Raw genomic sequence first — 23,542 nt, 5'->3', positions numbered from 1 at the left:
AGCTTCCTCATCTGACTTAAAAGAAAGTTAGCCAAGATTATTTTATTCATCTTGAAATGGCAATCAACCACATTTGGTAGGTGGAAAAACAATACTTGGCTTAAAATATTTATATTCAGAATCACAGAATTCCATGAAATATGAGGTTGGGTTCTGTTGTTGTTGTTTCTTTTATTGTTCTTATTTCTTTTTTCTTTCTTTTTTTCCTACAGCATCTGCTTACAGACTAGTTTCCAAGTGTAGCCAGGAAATATGAAGACTTGGCTGAAAGAAAAGTTTATTTAGTAACTGAAAGGAATCTTTTCTTTAATTTTATTTTTCAAATAAAAACTCATGACAAGAGAATGAAAAGCATCATGCAATGAAATAACATTGCATATTTTGCTTACAATTTTCAAATAATTGAAATAGTTTTGCTAACAGCGTGTTTCTAGAAGACAATATCAGCATGGGTTAAAGTAACAGCTATTTGATGCAAAAAATTAAAATGTGTATATGCATGTTCTAAAATAATTCATACAATTCAAAATTTTTCTTTTAATAAACTAGACCAAATGTTTAATCAGTGGATCAAAGTCTGCCCTAATATAAATTCATATGCTGACCCTACTTTAACAACATGAAATCTGATGTTATAACTTGGAAAATACTATTCACAAACAGCAGATTAAAGACAAGGATGACCACACTCATCACTTCTATTCAACATAATACTGAAAGTCCTGGCCACACCATCAGACAACAAAAATAAATAAAATGTATCAAAACTGGTAAAGAAGAAGTAAAGCTTTCACTATTTGCAGATGACAAAATATATATAGATATATAGGAAACCCTAAAAACTCCACAAAAAATTACTAGAACTGATAAATGAATTCAGTAAGAACACAGCATACAAAATGAATACATAGACACCTGTTGCATTTCTATACATTAATGGTGAAGCAGCAGAAAGAGAAATTAAGAAAACAACTGCATTTACAATTGCACCAAAGTAATAAAGTACCTTGGAATAAACTTTACCAAGGTAAAAGATCTGTACTCTGAAAGCTATAAAACATTGATGAAAAAAAAAATGAAGATGACACAAAGAACTGGAAAGACATTTCATGCTTATGGAGTGGAAGAATATTGTTAAAATGTCCATACTACCCAAAGCAATCTTCAGATTTAATGTAATTCCTATCAACATACCAAAAGCATTTTTCACAGAGCAAGAACAAACAATCTTACAATTTGTATGAAACCAAAAAGACCTCAAATAGACAAAGCAATCTTGAAAAAAAAGAAGCAAAGCTGGAGGCATCGCAACCCCAGACTTCAAGTTATATTATGAAGCTATAGTGATCAAGTCGTTACACAAAAACACAAAACAAACATACAAATCAACTGAAAAGAACTGAAATTCCAGAAATGAACCCACGACTATGTGAGCAATTAATCTTTGACAAAGCAGGAAAGAATACCCAATGGAAAACAGTCTCTTCAACAGATGGTGTTGCAAAAAGTGGACAGCAACATGCAAGAAAATGAAACTGGACCTCTTTCTTACACCACACACAAAAATAAACTCAAAATGGATTAAGGACCTACATGTGAGACCTGAAACCATAAAAATTTTAGGACAGAGCACAGGCAGTAATTTTTCTGACATTGACCATAGCAACATTTTTCCAGATAGGTCTCCTGAGACAAGGGAAACAAAAGCAAAAACAAACTAATGGGACTCCATCAAAATAAAAAGCTTCTGTACAGCAAAGACAACAATCACAAAACTAAAAGATAACCTATTGAATCGGAGAACATATTTGCAAATGACAATAATGATAAACAGTATCCAAAATATAAAAAGAACTTGTACAACTCAACACACACACACACACACACACACACACACACACACACACACCCCAAATAATCCAATTAAAAATGGGCAGAAGACATGAACATTTTTCCAAGAAGACATACAGATGGCCAACAGACACATGAAAAGATGCTCAACATCACTCATCATCAGGGAAATGCAAATCAAAACTACAAGGAGATATCACCTCACACCTGTCAGAATAGCTAAAATCAAAAACAAGAAACAGCAAGTGTTGGCAAGAATCTGGAGAAAACAGAAATTTTGTGCACCATTGGTGGGAGTGCAAACTGGTGCAACCACTGTGTGAAACAGTATGGGGGTTCTTAAAAAATTAAAAACAGAAATACTATATGATCCAGTAAATTTACTACTGGGTATTTGCCCAAAGACAACAAAAACACTAATTCAAAAGGATAGATGAACCCTATGTTTATTGCAGCATTATTTACATTAGTCAAACTATGGAAGAAGCCCAAGAATACATTGATACATTAATAGATAAGGAAGATATGGTGTGTGTGTGTGTGTGTGTGTGTGTACATGTACAAATGTATATACATACACACACTACAATATTACTCAGCCATCAAAAAATGAAATCTTTCCATTTGCAGCAACATGGATGGATCTAAAGATATAATGCTAAGCAAAATAAGCCAATCAGAGAAAGACAAATACCATATGATTTCACTCATATGTGGAATTTAAGAAACAAATGAACAAAGGAGGAAAATATGAGATAAATCAAAAACCAGTTTTCATATAAACAACAAAGAGATGGTTAGCATAGGGGAGGCAGGTGGGGGGATGGGTGAAATAGGTGATAGGGATTAAGAGTACACTTATCTTGATGAGCTCTGAGTGATGTACAGAATCGTGGTATCACGATATTGTATATTTGGAACCAATATAACACTGTATGTTAGCTACACTGGATTTAAAATAAAACAGAATAATAATTCTTATTGTAAAATATAAAAACCTAATATTTTTTAAACAGTAGTTGATGAGTGGAAAATAAAATTCCTCCTTACCATTGTATATGCACAAATTTTATGTAACATTTAAAATATGACAATGTGCTTAAAGCAAAAAAAAAAAAAAAAAAGACTGCAAGTGAAAATATGCAGAAACCACTATAAAAAAAAGAAAGTGATAGGGGCACCTGGGTGGCTCAGTCGGTTAAGCATCCGGCTTCAGCTAAGGTCATGATCTCACAGTTTGTGAGTTCGAGCCCCGCGTCGCGTTCTGTGCTGACAGCTCGGAGCCTGGAGCCTGTTTCGGATTCTGTGGTCTCCCTCTCCCTCTGACCCTCCCCCGTTCATGCTCTGTCTCTGTCTCAAAAATAAAAAAAATTAAAAAAAAAAAAAAAAGAAAAGAAAGTGATAAAGTCTCAAAATAGTTAAGATTTTAGCCTGGTATTGAAGTAGTTTATGGCAGAATAGAACTATTTTTCTTCTAAGTCTATTGTGTGCTTAACATTAGGCAGCTCATCAAATTCTAACTAAATGCAATATATATTTAACAAATTAATTAAAATTGGAATAAGATATTTGAAAGCTCCAAGAATTCATTCATGTATAACATTTATTATTAGCAATAAGTACTTTTAATATTTTTTAATAAATGGAACATAAATTCATAAAAAATATCAGTCACCCCTCCATACCAATTCATCATGGATCCGTTGCACCCTGCGATAAATAATTTACGCTCTACTTCACATCCATACAAAAAGGAAAATTGTCTTTCATATCACACCCCAGATTTCACATACTGTCTCTGTGCACTCAACTACTCTTAATACTGCTCAACACACTACTCATCAGGCTTTATAGAAAAGGCTTTAGGAGAGAATCATCTAAATCAGATATGAACCGCCCCATAGCATTCCATAGTGATTAAAGTGAAAGTTTAGGGCAACCTTAAAAACTGAAAAGTAAACTCCAAGTCTGTAACTTTGAGGATGTGTATTGTAATGAGGATAAAGTGTTCTTAAACATTTTGTTTTGATGGTGGTAGAACTCAGAAATCTTGCCTCATGTTTATGTTTGCCTAGAAGTACTCATATGTCAGCCTCAAATATTCACCACCAGGTAGGGCAGAGACCTACTTAACTTTCATGCTTTAACTTTATGACACTTTCTCCTGGGCCCATGGTAAAAAAGAAAAAAAAATCATTCTTTTTTATTTATTTATTTTTAATTTTTTTTAATGTTTACTTATTTTTGAGACAGAGAGAGAGCATGAACGGGGGAGGGGCAGAGAGAGAGGGAGACACAGAATCTGAAGCAGGCTCCAGGCTCCCAGCTGTCAGCACAGAGCCGACACGGGGCTCAAACTCACGGACCGTGAGATCATGACCTGAGCTGAAGTCGGACGCTTAACCGACTGAGCCACCCAGGCGCCCCATAAAAAATCATTCTTATTCACTATTCTCAAGTGATGTTTTTGAGAGTCAAGGCTCAAATTTTTATATTTACTCAAACCTAATAAACCAGGCAACAAAATGACACATGCTAAAATGAGAAATGATAATATTCAAAACTTTCTCACAAAGTACTCAAATGTCCATCAATCCTGACAATGGCAAAATTCACATACATATAATATATATGTGAAAATACATATACATGCACTTATCCATATAATCAATATCACACTGGAAAGAAGGGAAAACACTATTAAATATCAGTCATAGGTAAGTAAATGAAAATCAGCAAAGAAAAAGATAAGAAACTAAATAAATTGATTCATAAGATAAGCATAAATTAAAAGGAATAACCTACCCAACTTAAAGACGGGGTTGCAAAACATAAAAAAGAAGATGAGAAGACTCTGGTAAACAAACACAAACTACTATCTTACACTTAAAAAGGCCAGGTATAGGGGCGCCTGGGTGGCGCAGTTGGTTAAGCGTCCGACTTCAGCCAGGTCACGACCTCGCGGTCCGTGAGTTCGAGCCCTGCGTCGGGCTCTGGGCTGATGGCTCAGAGCCTGGAGCCTGTTTCCGATTCTGTGTCTCCCTCTCTCTCTGCCCCTCCCCCGTTCATGCTCTGTCTCTCTCTGTCCCAAAAATAAAAACAAAAACAAACAAACAAAAAAAAAAAAACGTTGAAAAAAAAATAAAAAGGCCAGGTATCTATGGCAAATATTTGATTGCCATACTTGGATTAAAATGTTTTTTAAAATGTATTACTTAAGAAAATTTTCACCAGAATCTACACATTGCATCAGTAAAATGAAAATGAAACTTTTCCCATCTAAAAATACCACAAAAAATAATATTTGTATATATCTACATGAAAGATACTGATGAATCATTTAGAGTAAATACATCACTACAAGATCTCTGACAATGACAGAATGTGTCTCAAATAAGTAGAAATATGTAATTGCAGATACTAACAGAAAGAATGTAAAATCATATAAAGTGTTGCAAACAGGAAAAGTACTTCTTTAGTGTTCAAGCCAAACAAGTTGCTTAAAATTGTATGCACATTATTTTCTCATAATGATCAACACAGCATCCATGGACATATTTTTGTTAAGTGATAGAGCCTAAAAAATTGTTTTATGAGCCTAAAAATTGTTTAAATATTATGACAGAAGTCAATGTGTAATATCATGTGTTATCTTTGTCCAACTATACAACATTTTAAGTGGCATTTTGAATAACAGATGCCACTGAACTGATGATATTAAGGGAGAAGACCTGATTTAAACAACTCCCTCTGATATTTCTGCATATATTTTTAAAGCTGAATACAGTTGATAAACCTTCTTATATTGAAAATCACTTTAATACACTATTAAGACAAACACAAAAGCATCTGAAATGAAAGAAGGTCAAAGTTAGGTGACTAGTAGATAGAAATGTCAGAATGAAAAATTCAAAATCCAAAGCTGACCATAATACTAGTGCAAACAAGAGGAAATATAATTAATGTGCTTGAAGCAATCATGAAGAGCTTTTTGGAACCATCTCATCAAACACAATGCTATTTAATTATCAGAACAGTAAGAGATTTCCCCCAAGACACTGCATTAAATATGTCTCTACCAAATAAACCCTGTCATATCTTTTCTAGCTCTTAGATTTTTCCCTAATCTCTTTCATAAGTTTACCCTTTGAATTTCCTCCCTCCCTCTCCCTGCTTTCCCACCCCTGCTAGACAACTGCTAATTAAAATGAACACAGGTAAATCAAGGTAGACATTTTCAAAAGAGGGGGGCTGTAATAATGAGGACCTGTGTGTTACACAATCACACTAACAGAAGTCTTAAGATCTGAAGCATTCAAATTAAAATAAACTCCTTGAAATATATCAATCTACATTTCCAAAATGACTTTTAAAGTGAAGTGTGCTGCTTAGTGCTCCCTTGTAGGTTGTATTAATTAACAAAAGCTTGTATTATTAACAAAAGCTTGTAAGCTTTTGTACAAATTAGTAAAATTTTCTTAAAAAGTCTTTCCTAAATTGTCACAGTAGTTATTTTAATGTAGACATACCTTGTGCTCAAACATTTTATAAGTGTAAGTTATACTGTAGGTGTTACCATAATTGGAGAAAAAGCACACTCAATTATTATATTTTGTTGTTTATCTTACCAGCTCACTCAAAGGTGACCCATTCTTTTCATTAAAGTTACTGAAACTATACATGGCTTCTATAGTGTCTCAGATATCTACATGTTTGATGAAATCTAATTGTGATTTTTCAGTCTCAGGATCAGTCAAGTCTTGACAAAACAGCATATTTATAGCCAGAAAAAGACTGACAGAACAAACACATGCAAATAGAACCTTAATTCATGATAATGACAACAGTTTACCTTTTTATATTCACAGTTGTTTGATAATACATATGTGATATTTTAGCATACACAATGGGTTGTGCATATTCTAACATGTATTAATATACTTCAGCTCGGGGTGACTGGGTGGCTCAGTTAAGCATCTGACTTCGGCTCAAGTCATGATCTCGCAGGTTGTGAGTTTGAGCCCCATGTCGGGCTTTGTGCTTACAGCTCAGAGCCTGGAGCCTGCGTGGGATTCTGTGTCTCCCCCTCTCTCTGCCTCTCCCCACTCACACACACTCTCTCTCTCTCTCTCTCTCTCTCAAAAATAAACATTAAGAAATGTAAAGAAAATAGTATTTCAGCTCATGTAAGTTTAATATGTAGAAAACAACTTGTATCTATCACTCCTAATTCTTTCAAGAAATATTTATTTAATGTCTAATATGTGGCCAGGTAATGCTAGGCACTGGAATTAAAATGTAGAGAAAGACAATTTTTTTTTATTTTTTTTTAAATTTACATGTATTTATTTTTTGAGAGACAGCACACAAGTTGGGGAGGGGCAGACAGAGAAGGAGATACAGAATCCGAAGCAGGTTCCAGGCTCCGAGCTGTCAGCACAGAGCCCAAAGCAAGGCTCGAACTCATAAACCGTGAGATCATGACCTGAGCTGAAGTAGGACGCTTAACCAACTGAGCCACCCAGGCACCCTCAGACAATTTCTAATTGTATTAGCTTTCTGGGGCTGCCATAACAAATCCCTAAAAATGAGGTGACTTACAACAACAGGAATTTATTCTCTCACAGATCTGGAGACCAGAAATCCCAAATCAAAGTGTTGGCAGGGCCACGTTATCTCTGGAGGCTCATTACTGCTTTGCCTCTTCAAACTGCTTGGCTTACCCTTCATCATTCCAATCTCCGCCTCCATCTTCACATTGCACCTCCTTCTTCTGTCTATATCTTCTCTTCTGTTCATCAAATCCCTCCCCCCCCCCCTCCCCTGCCACCACCATCATGTTGTGTGTCTTTTATACAGATGCTTGTCACTGGATTTAGGGCCTAAAAGGAAAATCCAAAATGTAGCTCAAGATCCTTCAATTAATTACATCTACAAAATTCTTCCTCCAAATAAGGTAACATTCACAAGTTCAAGGAATCAGTACATGGACAAACTTTTTGTGGGGAGGAGGGCACCAGATGACCTATTACTAAGCTCAGAAAATTTAATGATTAATGGTGAATAAACGACTTAATCAGGTAGTTAACACACAGACTGATAAGTTTCATTATAAGGGCAGAAAAGGAAAGTTTTTCTTAGGAAACACTCAGGTAAGCTACCCAACTCAAGCTTGAGCGATCAGGGGAAGTTTCCCAGAAAGAATCTAAGAAAAGTAGAAATTACCCAGGTAAGACTGAAGATAAACTACATGCAAATTCCCACAGGGGAGAGAACATGATATTCTAAGGAATGAGAGAGAAATTCAGAGTGTCTGGAGCACAGGGAATCTTGGCAGTAAAGTAGTGAGCAGTTGGGTTCATCAAGGAAAGTTTAACACAGTAAAGCCATATTAAACAATTTCAACTTTAACCCAAAGAAATGGGAAACCAATGAATAGACTGACAAACGGCCATGGTCTGTCCAGTTAGGCACTGGGATAAAAAATCTGGCTGCTCTGAGTGTGGACTGGAGGACACGCTGGAGGCAGGAATATCAGGTTGGGGGTCTTTCCCAGAAATCCAGTGAAGTGTTCATGCTGGTTTGTCCCAACCAGTGCGGTGGCAATGGGCATCAAGAGATGTGGATGAGTTCAAGAGAGATGTTTTAGGAAGAATTGCTAATGCTTAGATCAACTGGATTTGAGAGGAAACATAATGAAGGTACCAACTGTACTGAAAACCGAATAGATGATGGTGTACTTCATTTAGATAAGAGACACACAGGGAGAGCCAATTCAGGGAGTGGAAGAGAAAAGATGGATTTCATTGCAGACATTTAAGGCTTAAAACATGTTTCTAGATTTCAGATTGGTGTGTGGAGTGTGGATCATGTGCATAGAGGTAAAGGCAAATTAGACATAGTAATTTGGGAGCCATCCATTTAAATTCAATAGGTGCAATTACGAGGGGCTGGGTGAATTGTCCCTTCCCACACACCCCTCTGCCGAGAATGCAGACAAGATGTAACTGCAGAGAACCCCAAGAAAATAGCATTTTAAGGAAAAGAAGTAGGAGTCTATAAAGACACTGGTCAATGTGACTGTGCACGGGTGATGGCTGGGAGGGACCATGGGGATAGAAGAATTAAAAGGGGAGTTTGCACGGTGAAGCCCAAAGTACCAGTAAAGAATCAGTGTACGTGTTCCTATTCAGCCTTCTTGCTTGTTTCCCAAAGCTGCTTTTTCCAACCTCTTCTCTCTTTTAAGTCTCCTTACTCTGATTGTATCAGGTAAGAGAGTTTAGTTAAACTCTATCAAGTAGTATGACTAATGAGAAGTGTTTCTGGAATTAACTACCAGTGACAAGGCCGGATAGGAGCTACTGCAGATTAGAGGAGTTGGAATCAGCCCAAGGTACACAGAAGCAGAAAGTCAGGAAGGAGACGCATCAAGTTTTGTGGTTAAGAGGAGAGACACAAGGCAGTAGTTAAAGGGGTGTGTGGCAGGGGGGTGATGTCTATGCTTTTCTCTTGCTCCCTGCACTCCTCCAATAGTGAGAGAAATCTGAGAAAGTTTAAATATTGATGTGAAGGATGGATCAGAAAGGAAAAGACTAAAAATCAGTGAATGAGAAAAGAAGAACAAAACAAAAACACAACAAGTCTATGTGAAATTCCTAACAAAATGTTGTGGTCTACAGTCTGGGTAAACAGTCCTTATGTATTCTAAAACAAGGGGCATTTTTCCACAGTGACAGGAGGCAAGTAGAGACCTGGGAAATAACTGCAAGTAATTTTCCTGATTTTATGGCATGAAGTCTTGGTTCTCCTAGTATGAAAATACTATGCTGTCAGTGAAGAATGAGGCCAGACTATCTACGGAGCATGATAACAGAGGTGGTGGCAAGGGAGATTTGACAACAGACGAGAAGGTTGGGAAAAGCAGCTTTAGAAAATGGGAAAAAGTGCTGAGTGGGAAAGCATAGAGAGATTCACTACTAGTGGTTTTGGCTTCATTGTGCAAGTTTTTATTTTTAACTTATGCAAGATCGTCTCCCTTGAGGTGACACAACTAAGCAAGTTTACCTTCTGATGGCACAGTATGAAATAAGGTGTCAGCTCCCAGGATAACAAACAAAACGACAGCAACACAGATCAACAGCAGAAGCCTTGAGCTAAAAACTATTTCTCACATCATATACATTTCAATAATTGAAAATGCAGTTAGGTTCAATAGAACCTTTTTTTTTTTTAATATACTGCAAAAGACTCAAGCTTTTCGAGTTTGAAGTCTTTCGTCTATTCATAGGGCCAATAACTGATCAAATCTATTTCCACTTGAAATTTTTCTTTAAGGAAAATGTTAAAGGAAAAAGGGAGGACAATGGGCTCTGAGCAGAAAAAAAGGAGGGAAGAGGAGGGCAACATGATAAAGTAGTTTGTATTTCTACCCGTCCTTGAATAGTATCCCTTTGGCCTCTCTGATGCTTATCTTTCCCTCCATATTTCATATATTAGGACTCAAGATCTCTGCCTAAAAATGCTAAGGATCATGCAGAAAATGTAATTTCCTTCAGTTGGTGAAAGAAAAATTGGAAGTTTCTGTAGAAGTCAAGAGGGGGAAACAATCTCATTACATAGTTGTTAATCTGACACCCTTCTGTTAGGCTACCTAAATAAATGATAAAGTTCACTCAGCTAGGGAATGAGAGCATTTTCACCTCCCCTCACCACGGAGTTTTCTACAGCTTTCTATTCCTCTGTCTTTTCAACCAGTTCTTTTCTCTGATGCACTAGGAGTGAGATAGCATTTCCTTTGTCAAGTTCTCTAGTCCAGGCTCAAACAGCATCATTCAGAAGCAACCAGAACAATAATGTTAAAATTCAAGTTATATAAAATAATAAAATAAACTATTCAGCCCTGAAGACATTTTTAGATAATCCTTTATGGAAGTTCAGACTTAATGACATAATTTATAAGATAGTTTTTATCCCTTGAGGGCAAAACACACATTGAGAAATCAACACCATGTGAAGAAAACAGCACACACACACACAAAAAAAAAAAATATGAGGGGAAAGGTCACCATAACAGCATCGGTGCTGATTGCATATGCGGGAAAGAACTAAATTCTCTGTTGAAATTTAGTTTGCTTCTGACATGTATGACTATGTGAGCCCTTGCTTCAAGTTAGAAAAACTTTTAAACTAAATGCCATATTATTTCCATATGGGCTACTATAAGTAAAGCAAACAAACAAACAACACACACACACACACACACACACACACAAGAAAAGAAGGTAAAGAAGTTAAAGATACTCTGAACATTTTTTAATGCAGATTTTTATATACCCTCATGATGGGTCTACGAAAGAAATGGTGTGTAAGAACATACTTTTCCTTCTTTTTTATCTCATCTCAATTCCCTAGAATTCTAAAAGATAATAATAGCTAATACTAAAATGGCTTGCTATGTGCAATCCAGTTTCCCAAACATTCTGAGCACATTAACCTATTTAACCCATATATCGATTCAATCAAATAGGCACTACTTTTTATACCCATCTTAGAAATGGCAAATCTAAGATCCAGAAAAGATAAGCAACTTGTCCCAGGTAGCAAATAACAGAGTTGGAATTGAAACCAGGCAGCCTGGCTCTCATATCCAAGCCCTTAGCCGCTGTGTATATTTCCTTACATTGCTGAGTTAATATATACTTTCTTGTGTTGCTATGGTCCAGGATGTGTCCAATGTAGTTACATTACATGGTAAATCCTAGACAGTCCAACACTTCAATATTAATAGAATAATCACTGTAAGATCTTCACAAACTTTGAAAAAGCTCTTCACTTTTGCCTATAGGATAGTAATATTCCATGTATCATGAATTTGCTGTGACTATTTAAGAACAGCTTAACATGGTGTCTGGCACATGGTAAGAAATTATAAATAAATGTTGCTTTAACTTTCATTATTAATATGTTTTCTTTTATTCTTGCTTGTACTCTAATGTTTGGATCATAATGATTTCATTACTTTTATTATTCATCTACTATCTTGAAATTCTTGGCAATTGAATACCACTATCTCCTTATCCTTGTTATAAATATTCCTCCACTGCCCCAACCCACTATGTATTCTTAACCAATTGCTTTTTTTATTTTGCTTTGCACATCTGTTCATTGCCTGCATTTATTTTGACAGGTGCACGGCTGCCTTATTGACCAGGCAGCTACGCGGTTTCTTGACATTCCCATTCAGTATTATAGTCTTCGATCTTCATTATAGGATTACATATACTATGATAAACATCTAATTAACTATCATCTATCTAGATATTATAGATATGTATCTATATTATACCCTTTCACACTTTGCAGAACATTTCACAAATGTTCAATTACTTTTCCAAATTAGCAGGATACTTGTAATAGGAAAAGTCTCAGACTTCTCTGCCAAACTATAACAAGCACAGGCTCTATATTTACCTTTCAGATCCTAACAACCTTTTCAGCTTCTCTCCTTCTGCTCTGTTTTCATCTATCTTCATTGTCCTTGGGGACTGGCCCCTCACCCTCCCACGGCATCAGCCTTCTTCTGGCTTCTCTTGTTTGCTGTCAACCAGGACCCTACATTCAGCTGTTTGTATCAATGCTAGCCCCAACGATACTTATTCTGTCCTATAAAATATTTTAGTGGTATGCTTAGTGTTCTCATTTAACCATTTACAATTTTGTTCCTACCTCTATCATTGTGTGTAACTACAATGAAGACAGTATCAGGGACTATCAATCCCAGTCACTTCTTCAAAGTCCTCACTTGCCTTAAATTATGTGACTGTTAACACTGTTCATCATTTTTCTTTTTATGAATCCAGAGTGCACAGACTCAAATTCTGTCTTTGTGCCTTATGTAACTGTGTATTGAGCCATTCAGAAGGACCTATCTCAATGAATTGTTGAAAGATTAAATCAGTAAATGTGCAGGAAACAATCAGGACCACATAAATATCACACAATAACTGACATTTCTCTATGTCTTCTAAACTATATATAACTGAAACATGTATTTCTTATAAAACAATTTAATCCATCCCTAAATTATGGGTGTGTGCATGCCTTTTCTTAATAGCAGATTGTAAGCTAATTGAAAACAGATTTATCTCTTAATCACTTACTTGCCACAGGGAGTAGCACAGTATCATGCACATAGCCAATAAACATCTATTTTATCAATGATAAATTAACAGGGATATGTTTTTATATTTTATTATATTTTTACTGGGTGTGCCCAATATTAAGCTTACTCACTACTTTCAATGAATATCCTAAAAACTGAGAAAAAGGTAGCAATGCTGTTTGTTTAGCTTCCCTTGAGTATTTACTATGCATCAGGCAATTTACATATATTAATCCAATTGGTTTTCTCTGCCATGTTTTTATGAGATAATATCTGTGTTAACATATGAAGTCCTGAGGTTCAATAATGTTAAGTGACTTGCCCAAGATGATATACTTTAGGAAGTGGTGAGCCCAACATTAGAAACTGAAGTATCTGCCTTTCCCTCATCCTCATCCCAACCCTGTCTAATTTTGGTAAAAAGATGCAGGTCTGTATTCTCCTCCTACAGGAATGAAGCCCTGTCTAGTGGGTTAAGAGACCAACCATATCATTCTCTCCCTTCTCTACATGCCCGTGAAACATACAGAAAATTCTACCATTTGGTGCTCGTTTCTTTGTTTCATGATTATAAATTTTACCTCACCGATTTTCTATTTAGAAAATTAAAAACAGGCACATACAATATGCTTTCTCTGTTCACGGAAGGGAATAATAAATTCTGTACAGTGGCTTCATGATTTTGATAGTTTCTATTCTCCTTTTAATTCTTTTTTCTTCAGAATAACTCAATCTCTCTCATGACCAAGATTTAAACAACAAAAGTAGTTCTCTGATTCTTGTTTGTAATTAATGTAGAGAAAACAAAATGTATCGACGTGAGGCATGGGCTTTATCTGTTATGGGAAATGAAAGGGGTCACTACAAAGAATTATTACTTACAAAAATCTCTTCTATTAAATGCTTCAATTTTTGAATAACTTTGAATGCAATATACCAAAAAATTTAGTCATTTTTTGCAATAAATGATTATATGAAAAATAAAATTAACAACCTGTCCTTAAGCATTGGAACAAAAAAATTACAAAGAAAAAGGCCTTTTATTTTCTAGACCTTATTCATGTGAACAGTCCCTCCTTTCCAGATTTAACACATCAATGACAGTCCTGTACCATATTCATTGTGCTGCTGTGCTCTCTTAACATCACCTTGAGAAGAAAAACCATCTGTAAATATTTGTTGAACAAACACTGATTTCCTTGCTAAAGGCAATGATTGCTTATAAATGATCACACTATGTATAACAATAATCTATATTCATTAACCCTTATTGCCTGCTGTTCCAGATACTAAGCATTGGTCCTCACTGTCACACTGCAAGAAAAGTACTGTCATTCCCAGTTGACTTCAGAGAAAACTGATTTGGAGAAGATCAGTGACGCTGAACCCCACCATGGGCGAAGTGCTGGAACCAGAATCTGAACCCTGACAATTCGGTGCCAGAGCCACCGTCCTTACGTATTGAAGGAGAACAAGCCAGTACGGAAATTCTGATATTTCTCCTAAAATTAAGTTCAGTTGGATTCTTTTGCTGAGGAGATATGCCAAAAATATGGGAAAAGGAAAGCCCAACTTACTCAAACTTGGGTGGCGGCCCTGACGATGCGTTCATTTTTATTATGATAAAACAGTTCAAAATGATTTGTAATAAAATTCCCCGTCTCTGGCTTTCTAGACTTCGAGTACTGAAAATAACATTCCATGAGTAATTGAGCAATAAATTTAAAATTAGCCTTCTCAGCCCTCATCGAGACACCAGCACTCCTTGCACCAGACAGCTGAGAGCCACCGCCATCCTCTATGGCACCCATGACAGGGTTGATTCTATTACCAGATACCAAACAGATCACCCTGTTTATAATCCATGCAACTCTAACAAGGCTAAATCCTTGCTATGAGTGTCACACTTGCAAAACAAATGTAAGTACTTCTAGACACAGAGGCATTTTCTTTATTTCTCTCCATGCCTTCCTAGCATTATACTGATAATGATTTAAATGATGCTTCCAACTCGGTTGACTAACAGCTTTCTTATGGATTCAAAGCAATGGAAAAAGCATAAAGTTACAAAAGAAAGTGAAAAAAACTGCAGAAAATGAAGCAATTAGGGGGATTTTTTTCCTTATAAGTGAGGCAATGTATGTGGATATGTGTTGCTAAATGAATAAGTGAAATGAATACTTTGAAAGTACGGCTACTCCAGCCCACATTTTCCCCATCACACTAGAAGTAGAAGAGTTGGAGAAAACATTCATGAGATTTGCCTTTAGCCCTAAATACACCTTTATTTTTTCACCCTCCTTCTGGCCACCCAAGCTGGAGTTTGATAGTAACAGACATCAGCATATTAGTGAGGAATAGTGGTGGTAAGCATGTTCTTGAACATTCGTGGATGCCCTTCTTTACAACCCTTAAATAAACCCAGTATACATATAAGTATGTGTGTGTCTATATATCCTCAGTGGAACAATAGTTTTTATTTTGTTGTTGTTGTTGTCATCGTCCCTTCAAGAATTACAACTACATTGAGATAATTTAGGAATTGTTAGCTTCATATGGAGAACAAGTATCCAGTTTATGAGTATGTCTTTACCTTTACTATCATCCTGAGAACCTCCTATTTCGTGGCACATTTGCACCTTTGATTCTGTAAAGGTACTTGTGTAAATACATGTGAACATGAAGTAAAGAGAAGAACAACATGGTCCTGTCAGACAGTTTTAAGAATTAAAAGTATCCAGGGGTGCCAGGATGGCTCAGTCGGTTAAGCGTCCGACTTTGGCTCTGGTCATGATCTCATGGTTTGTGAGTTCCAGCTCCGAGTGAGCCTCTGTGCTGTCAGCCTCGGAGCCTGAAGCCTGCTTCAGATTCTGTCTCCCTCTTTCTGTTCCTCCCCCCCGCTCGCGTGCTCTCTCTCTCTCAAAAATAAATAAAGTTTAAAAAAAATTAAAGAAAAAAAAGAATCGAAAGTATCCAGTGCTCACCTCTTCATCATCAGTAAGCCAAGCAAATGAGAAATGAGTAACTGCTGAGACAAAGCACAACCTTGTGGGCTTCCAGACCCTACTTACACCTGCCTGAGGTCTTTTCTGAATTTAATCTGTGTCCGCTCCTTCAGGTTATTCTTGATGTACCTCAGCTGACTTTGATCTGTATACAAATGTTACAAGCAGAGACACAGTTGCAAATTTCCCTAAAGGTGGTGGCCACGCCTGACAAAACTTCAAAAAAAAAAAAAACAAAACAAAAAAAAAAACCTCAATTCTCTTCTATATGCTACTTAAGCACCCAAACTTCCTTACCCTTTTCCCTACATTCCACTCTTGACTTGGTTTCTTTTATAGAATTAAAAAAAAATTAAAAAAAATAAATTTACAAGAGGCTAATTGATTCTGCACAACTTATCCAACACAGCAATGAACAAGAGAAAAACCTATCTAATTTTTTACCAGATTGTGAACAGAAGACTGTGTTTCACACAGTCTCCCAGGAGGCAAGGTGATGAACTAATCATGTTGCGATCTACGAGGTCACAGCAAATAATTAAGACACTTGTTACAGTGGTCTGTGTGGTGCGATCCTGTAGCGAGTTAGAATGGATTTTCCATAAATTCAAGAAAAGGTCCTTTAAAATCCTAATTTAAAACACTACATTTTCGCTAATTAAGAGCAGTGTGGCTCAAACTAATGCATCATTTTATATCTGGTGTATTGATAATCCTGAGTGCAGGAAGACGGAAAACCTTACATTTTCTCGCCTGTCCTTAGTTAGCTCCTCCAAGATCTGAGGTGTTTGCTGGAAAAGAAACACAGACACACTCTACAGCTTTAGTGATCAGCATGACAAAGGAAAGCAAGGCAGCCTGCATACACTATCAATTATCTGACATCTTCACATCATACAACAGGTTTAAAATGCCACAGGAAAAAAGGATGTTCTTAGCCAAAAGAAAGAATCCCCTCGAAGTGTGGTGCAAATTAACATTAGAAGAGTTGGTCAATGGAAACCAATTTGTCAATAAATTTCATATATATAAAAATAAATAAATAAATAAATAAATAAAAATGAAAAAAAAAAAAGAAGAGTTGGTCAAAGATGCTGAGCAATCTTTCAGGAGAGGTTTTGTTTTGTTTTGTTGTTTGTTTTTCAATGAAGGTGAAGTCCCACATCTGTCATGGACAACTTACATGTGGCTCTGACTACAAACAAAATATTACCACACAGTACTTTCCATGCCCAGGATGTGAGCTCAGGACTTCACATTACCTGAAGTGGCAAGCATGATTAGCCCTATTTCACCACCTGGGATTCTGAAGTACAAGAAATGAGAAGGTTCCATAGTTTAAAAGTGACTTGAGCATCTAGTTTTTGGTTTTGGTTTTATTTTTCAATGTGGTAAAAAAAATCTAGGGCAAACATAAGTTTCTAAAATCATTCTGAATAATTCTGAAAAAAATTCTGCTTTAAAATTCAGGAATTCTGACTCTAGTTGTTTAATTTCAAAAATAATTTACAAAAATATTGCAAGATCTTTTTCATATTCTGAACATTCTTGTATTATTTCTGCAAGTCATATTATCTGTAACTTTGTTGCTAAATTACAGCTACTTTTTTTAATTAAACTTTTTAATGTATTTGGGAAAAAAGTGTTTTGTGGGTATTTTTTTTTTTTTTACTTATTATTGTGTAAGCAATTAGGAAGAAAGGCACAATGCTGGATGAAGTAGTTTTGCTCTAAAACATTGTTTTGTTCTATGTATCACCCTAATGCACAGCTTAATTATGATCTAAATATATAACTTTAATTTAAATGCAGCTGAAACCAGAGAAGAGTCGCAATTCAAATTTTAAGAAAAAAGTGAAATGAAAAATTACTACACATTAATCATATGACAATCATCCTCAACTAAATATCATATGCATTATCAATAGATTATTTTTAATAAATGTATGTATTTCTAAAGAAAATAAAGGAAATAATTCTATCATCCCAATAACAGCAAAAAAGTGACAAATTCAACTGAAAATAACACGACAATCATTATTGATAAATATAAACCAAAACCACAATATATTTTTAAATTTTTCTAAAACCTTAAAAAAGTCAAAAGCATAAAAATTAATTTCAGTAACTTGATTCCAACTTTGCAGAGCCCAAACAATAAAACCCACATTTTAATTATTGCCTTACTGACATTATTTTTTCAATCCCCTTTGGTCATGTGAGAGAAAAGAGAAAAAAAAACTTTTAGATGAATAATCTGGGAATTTTTATTTCGTATTTTTTCTCTTTTCCACACCATAGATGGAGCCAATGTTCAACTATTATGGGAATTATCCTAAATATTATTCTAAACGTGAAATGACAATAAATACAATTAACTTGTAATAGTATAAAACTGAGAAAAAAATGTGGAAAGTACTAAACTTTAGTGTAGCATGAAAATTAATATATAGTTTCTATCAGCATTTTCTGTTTACCCTCACTTTGTCTCAGTTTATCTTATAAATACATTTCATACTGCATAGACAGACAAACCATTAGTGATGTGCTCTGATAAAATACAAATTAGAAGAATTTAAAAAGTATTAGCCATCCTATGATTTTCAATTCCCATAAATTATTTCCCTGCGGGTCATTGTAATAATTAAACTATTTAAAACAGTAAAGGTTTTCAGTTCTCGTGACCAGCACATCACAGTTAGAACCAGAACTGCTGTTTTACGCATAAGTGCTTTAAAAATAGACCGCTCACGTGGGCACGTGACTTGTTTTGAATAGCTTCAGTACTTACTGCTGTCAATGCCTCAATCAGCACATTATCCCTACCCTCATGATTTTACAACTTAGTGATAAATATAGTAAAAGATGGCTTTTGAAGAACATTTTAGCAATTAACTATGAAATAGTCTTTTTAGAACAAATTGCTAAATTTAAATAACACATTACCCAATAGTCAAATTACATGCTTCAGTTGGAAACCTGGGTGTTTGGCGGACTTAGTAACATTGATTTATAGATACATTAGCAAACTATTATTTCACAATATTAGCCATGTTAATTCATCACTGCAAGTCACTTTTTATTTGGTCGAGTGTGTATATATACATATCACATATACATACATATGACTTAACTCTTACTTATCCAATACTTGTATAATGATTCAACTATCCTAATTTTCTTTCCAATTATACTTAATAATGGAATAAAACCAAGAAAAGCCTATCTTTTTCTGTTTTACAATGATTTCTTTCAGTAAGTGATAATTTCTACCTTTTAAATTTTGTTTCTATAAGGAAATATTACTTTTTAAAACTCTCAGGTTAAATACTACTAAAGTATGTGACTGAGATTCATTTTATGGCATGTTACTGTCTATCTTTATTCTCGGTTTCAAAACTTTCACATGGGATGGTTAAACTGGAATGTCACCAGATACGCATCAGTTATTTAACCACGCAGTATAGGAAACTTTGAGAAACAGCCCCTTCTCTTGCCACCCTATGCCTTTCACACTCATTAATTTATTACCTAATATTAAGTATCATTACCTAATATTAAGTATTACCTAATATCATTAAGTATCACAGAAGAACCAGAAACAAGGAAACCCCTTTGGAAATTATAAGTCAGAGAGTTGATTTGGCATATTTCATTTTTTAATGCCATTGGACACATTTCTCATTAAGAGTCAAAATCAGTAAGAGCCAGTGTGAAAGTTGTAAAGATCTCATTAATAAGATTAATTAGTGTTTTATGTTAGCTATACAGCAAATACTTCAGCTGGTTATTGTTAATTGAGTTAGCAAAATTCAGGGAAAAAATCATTTTGCTTTTGTTAGTTTAACTATTTTGAAATAGAAATTTCACATAATAGGTATTAATTACTAACATTAATAGAATCTTGTTTCATATCAAGGATTGGAGAAAAAAGTGATCTAAATATAAAAAAAAAGTTTCACATTCAAAGTGCCCATCTTCTTTTTTTTCACTGCAATAACAAAACAATATACTTCAAGTCAAAGTTATATCCGTATAGAAGGGATGATACAGATCGACCACTAAATGAAAACATGTCAACATTTTTCCTCAAAATTCCAATCCCCCAAAAGTCCACAGACAACTAGTTACCTTTAAAGTTTAAAGACTGGTAATGAGAACGTGTCAAAATGAAAAATCAGATTACTTCCACGTATTTCACAACTAACCACTCACTGTGCAAAAGATTAAACTTTGTTAAGTATAAGAACCAATATTTAATTACCATTTATATATTGCTATTGTCCACAAATGTACTTTAATTTAAACACACTGTATATGTGGAAGGTACATAGTGTACATGGGTGATGACCCTTGAAATTAAGAATATTAATATTCTGAGGTGATCCATTAAGACTACTTTAAAAAGTGTTGCATCAAAACCACAGAGAAGGTTGCATTCTATTGTTAAAAGTTTAATGACAGAAGCTGTTATATTTGATAAACAAGAGATTCAACAATATTACTTATCAACATTTTGTAAAGGTTATTTTGCATTATTACTCACTGAAAAAGATAGTTATTTTGATCACTGTTAAGTCATGAGTGATGCACATACTAACAGACTGCATTCTGTGTAAAAACAAAGCATACCACCGCGGTGTTTCAGATATGAAGGAAAGCTTTTAGCAACAAAGTGTTATCACCAGGTTGTAAAACTGAACGGACACTTAATAACTCTGCCTGTATACCCAAACCCACCATCTTAGCAACAGAGGAGAAAAAACAGAGACTTTAAGTTTCCACAGAGTAAAAAGCTGTTGCTAAGCAAAAACTATAACCAAAAATACAGAAAATTGTAGCTTGTTTTTTGAGACCTACTTCACAAGTTTAATGATTTAATTAGCCCGGTTCACTTTAATACAGATACCCAAACCAGATGAAAAGCAGCAACAAACCCCTGTGACTGAACTTGTACTAAACCCACTTTCACATCCCACAAATTAGCAGCACCCTTTCATCCACCTCAAAATCAACGCAAAGACCAAGTGAGAAAGACTGTCTTCCTGTTGACCTCTCTTGGCCTTCTTCTCTAGTTTATTTTACATTTCACCCATGTCATTGGTTGCGATCTTAAGACTACTTACTTGAATCCCAAAGTCTCTAGTCTTGTAATATCAGCTCTGCAAAGACTTGGGAGAAAAGCCAAGGCGACCCCACGCTTGCTTCCTTGTGTCCCCGCGAGTTGCACGCCTTACCAATCCTCCTGTGATCTTTCTCCAGATGGCACTTACCTGCTGCTCCCCGGGTTCTGTAGATTTCACCAGGTGCTTATCCTTGTACAGAGACCAGAGACCAATATTGGGCAGGAAAATTAAAGCCACCATGAATAACAAAGTCATCTGCAGAAATCTCTTCTGTTTCCTCTTCATTGCAAATGATAACAGAGAAGAAAAGTTAAAGGAGATGGCTCCCTGACTGGTTCTTGTGTTTAATGCCAAAGTCCTTTCCTCTCCCCTGCGAAGCACCAGAAACTGAGGAGAAGCTAAAAACTTTTGTTGCGTGCTCAGCACCAGTCTGCACGATTCAGAGGGAGTTGGGCATCTGCAGAACAAACGCACAGTTACTTTCCCCCCAGAAAACTATGACGAAGGCATTATCTATTGGCTTAGAAGTAAATGACTTGACTGAGGAAATCATTAAGCCTCCCTTAATATAAAGCAATGGAGTAAACAGGATGATTGCACACATAATCCTAAATTATGAAAGTCTATATACGGCATGCTAGATACGTAAGAACACAGGAGTTTTGGTGTTTTCCCCTCCCTTAGTGAGGGAGGGTTGGGGAAGAGCGGGTCAGTAGCGGGAACTGCGTGGGAGGAAGCGGCTCAGCCCCAGCAAGCGTCAGGTAGAAAAGTGTCCGCTTTTGACATTGGAATATCACCTTCCTCGTCTTCCCCGAACACCTCCTGCTGTGCTCCCCCTGGGGTAACCCACCTGAACTCAAGTTCAACTCCCTCTGAAGCCAGCGTGCTGGCGGGCTCCACGCGGATCCAGGGACTCCGGAACACAACTCCTGTTCGGATGGAGGTCCACAAACTCCTGGATGCTCACGCGCGGTCTCAACTGTCTTCGGCAGGCGGCGGCTGGCGAGCGGGGAGCCCGCTGGAAGGGAGGCTACAGATGTCAGCGGAGTCCAGCCAGGGAGTGGAGGCGCCGCGCCGCTTCGCCTCGCGCAGCCCCGGGAACGTGCTCTTCCGCGAAGTGAGCGCTCTGCCCATCAATCTCTTCCCCTTCCCGCGTGACGCTCTCACGCTCCGCTGTTCATGTTACCATTCTTTTCCGGCAACTGAAAGAACCCAGAGAAACATCACGAGCACCTGAAGGGCGGTGTATTGCGCGTCCCCTCCCGCGAAGGGGACGGAGGCCGGCGAAGCCGAGTCTGCGCCGGGCCGGGCGGTGGGCGAGGGCGCCGGGGAGGGCGAGCCGCAGGCGAAGCAGCGCCGCGCTAGCTCCGGGCTGGCCGCTCCGCGCTCGCTGGCGCCTGCCTTCCGCCGAGACGCTGCCGATGCCGACCACGTGCGGGAGCCCGAGCCCGGGAGGGGAGGGCGGGCCGCCGGCAGGGGGTGGGCAATTCCGCCCAGCTTCCAGATCCTATATAAACAAACACTGGCGCGGGCAAGAAGAGGAGGGTGAAGACGCCGCGGGACGCGGACTTGCGGCTCCCAGCCTCCGCGGAGCCGCTCTTGCTCGCCCTGGGCTGCTCGGGCAGACCTCACACCGGCAGAGATACCAGCTCCCCCACTCATCTCACCCCAGAGGTGCCAGGCCAGAGACTCCGGAGGAGAAGTCGCCGGCGCTCGCGGGTTTACCCCGATTCGTCCATGGTGCGGGCGGGAGCGCGGCGAGCCGGGACGCGGCGGCGGCGGCGGCGGCAGGAGGCAGAGGCGAACCCTGGAGGGGCCGGTCCCGCCGAGAGGGGCTTCCTGGGCACGTGTCCCGCCGCTCAGGCCAGGTACGCGGTGGGGAGAGGAGGAAGAGGATCCCGAAGCGACGCGGAGCTGAGGTTCGGGGTTCTCAGGCAGCAGCTTCTGGAGCGACTCCGTGGAGACCCAGGGCGCTATACTTGGGTCTGCAAACACCCGGGGCCCCGTTAAGATTTGGCAGTGCCACCCCGCTCCTGCCCCGCCCTGCTCCTCCGCACTGAGCGCGCTTAATCACTGCAAGGGCTACCTGTCCCTCTGACCTCGCACACTCCTCCCATGATAACCGGAAAATGTGGGGATCGAGGTAAGCCTCTGGCAGAAGGGACTCCTCCCTCTCCCCAACGTATAGATGCACCAACGCCCCTGAGCGCGCACGACGAACCTGGGCAGCCTCTGCAAGACAACTTCGTGCCTAGCAACGTGCACCGGCCACTCTTGGGGTCCAGAGCTCGTAACTCCTGAAGGAATGGGGGCTTAGCTGAGGCGACATGCATGCATGTAGTGCCCCCTGTATCAGCCTTGTCTCGAACCAAAAAGAAACGCCATGGCCAGGTCTTTGT

General features: G+C 37.7%; 1 protein-coding gene across 1 annotated transcript in view; it reads right to left on the bottom strand.

Moving 5' to 3' along the window:
* Window positions 1–21,428, bottom strand: part of GALNTL6 (polypeptide N-acetylgalactosaminyltransferase like 6) — a 1,217,468-nt gene extending 1,196,040 nt beyond the window's left edge. The window contains exon 1 of the mRNA XM_047092006.1: window positions 21,291–21,428. Within this exon, the coding sequence (XP_046947962.1) occupies window positions 21,291–21,428 (138 nt within the window). The remainder of the gene's footprint in view (window positions 1–21,290) is intronic.
* Window positions 21,429–23,542: the final 2,114 nt, after the last annotated feature.

Source organism: Lynx rufus, unplaced genomic scaffold (genome assembly GCF_022079265.1).
Source record: "Lynx rufus isolate CCGP_SWC_20201006 ecotype Redwood Valley unplaced genomic scaffold, mLynRuf1.p SCAF_3, whole genome shotgun sequence".
Taxonomy (NCBI): Eukaryota; Metazoa; Chordata; class Mammalia; order Carnivora; family Felidae; genus Lynx; species Lynx rufus.
The sequence above is the reverse complement of the archived record's forward strand: the minus strand, read 5'-3'. Positions and strand labels throughout refer to the sequence as shown.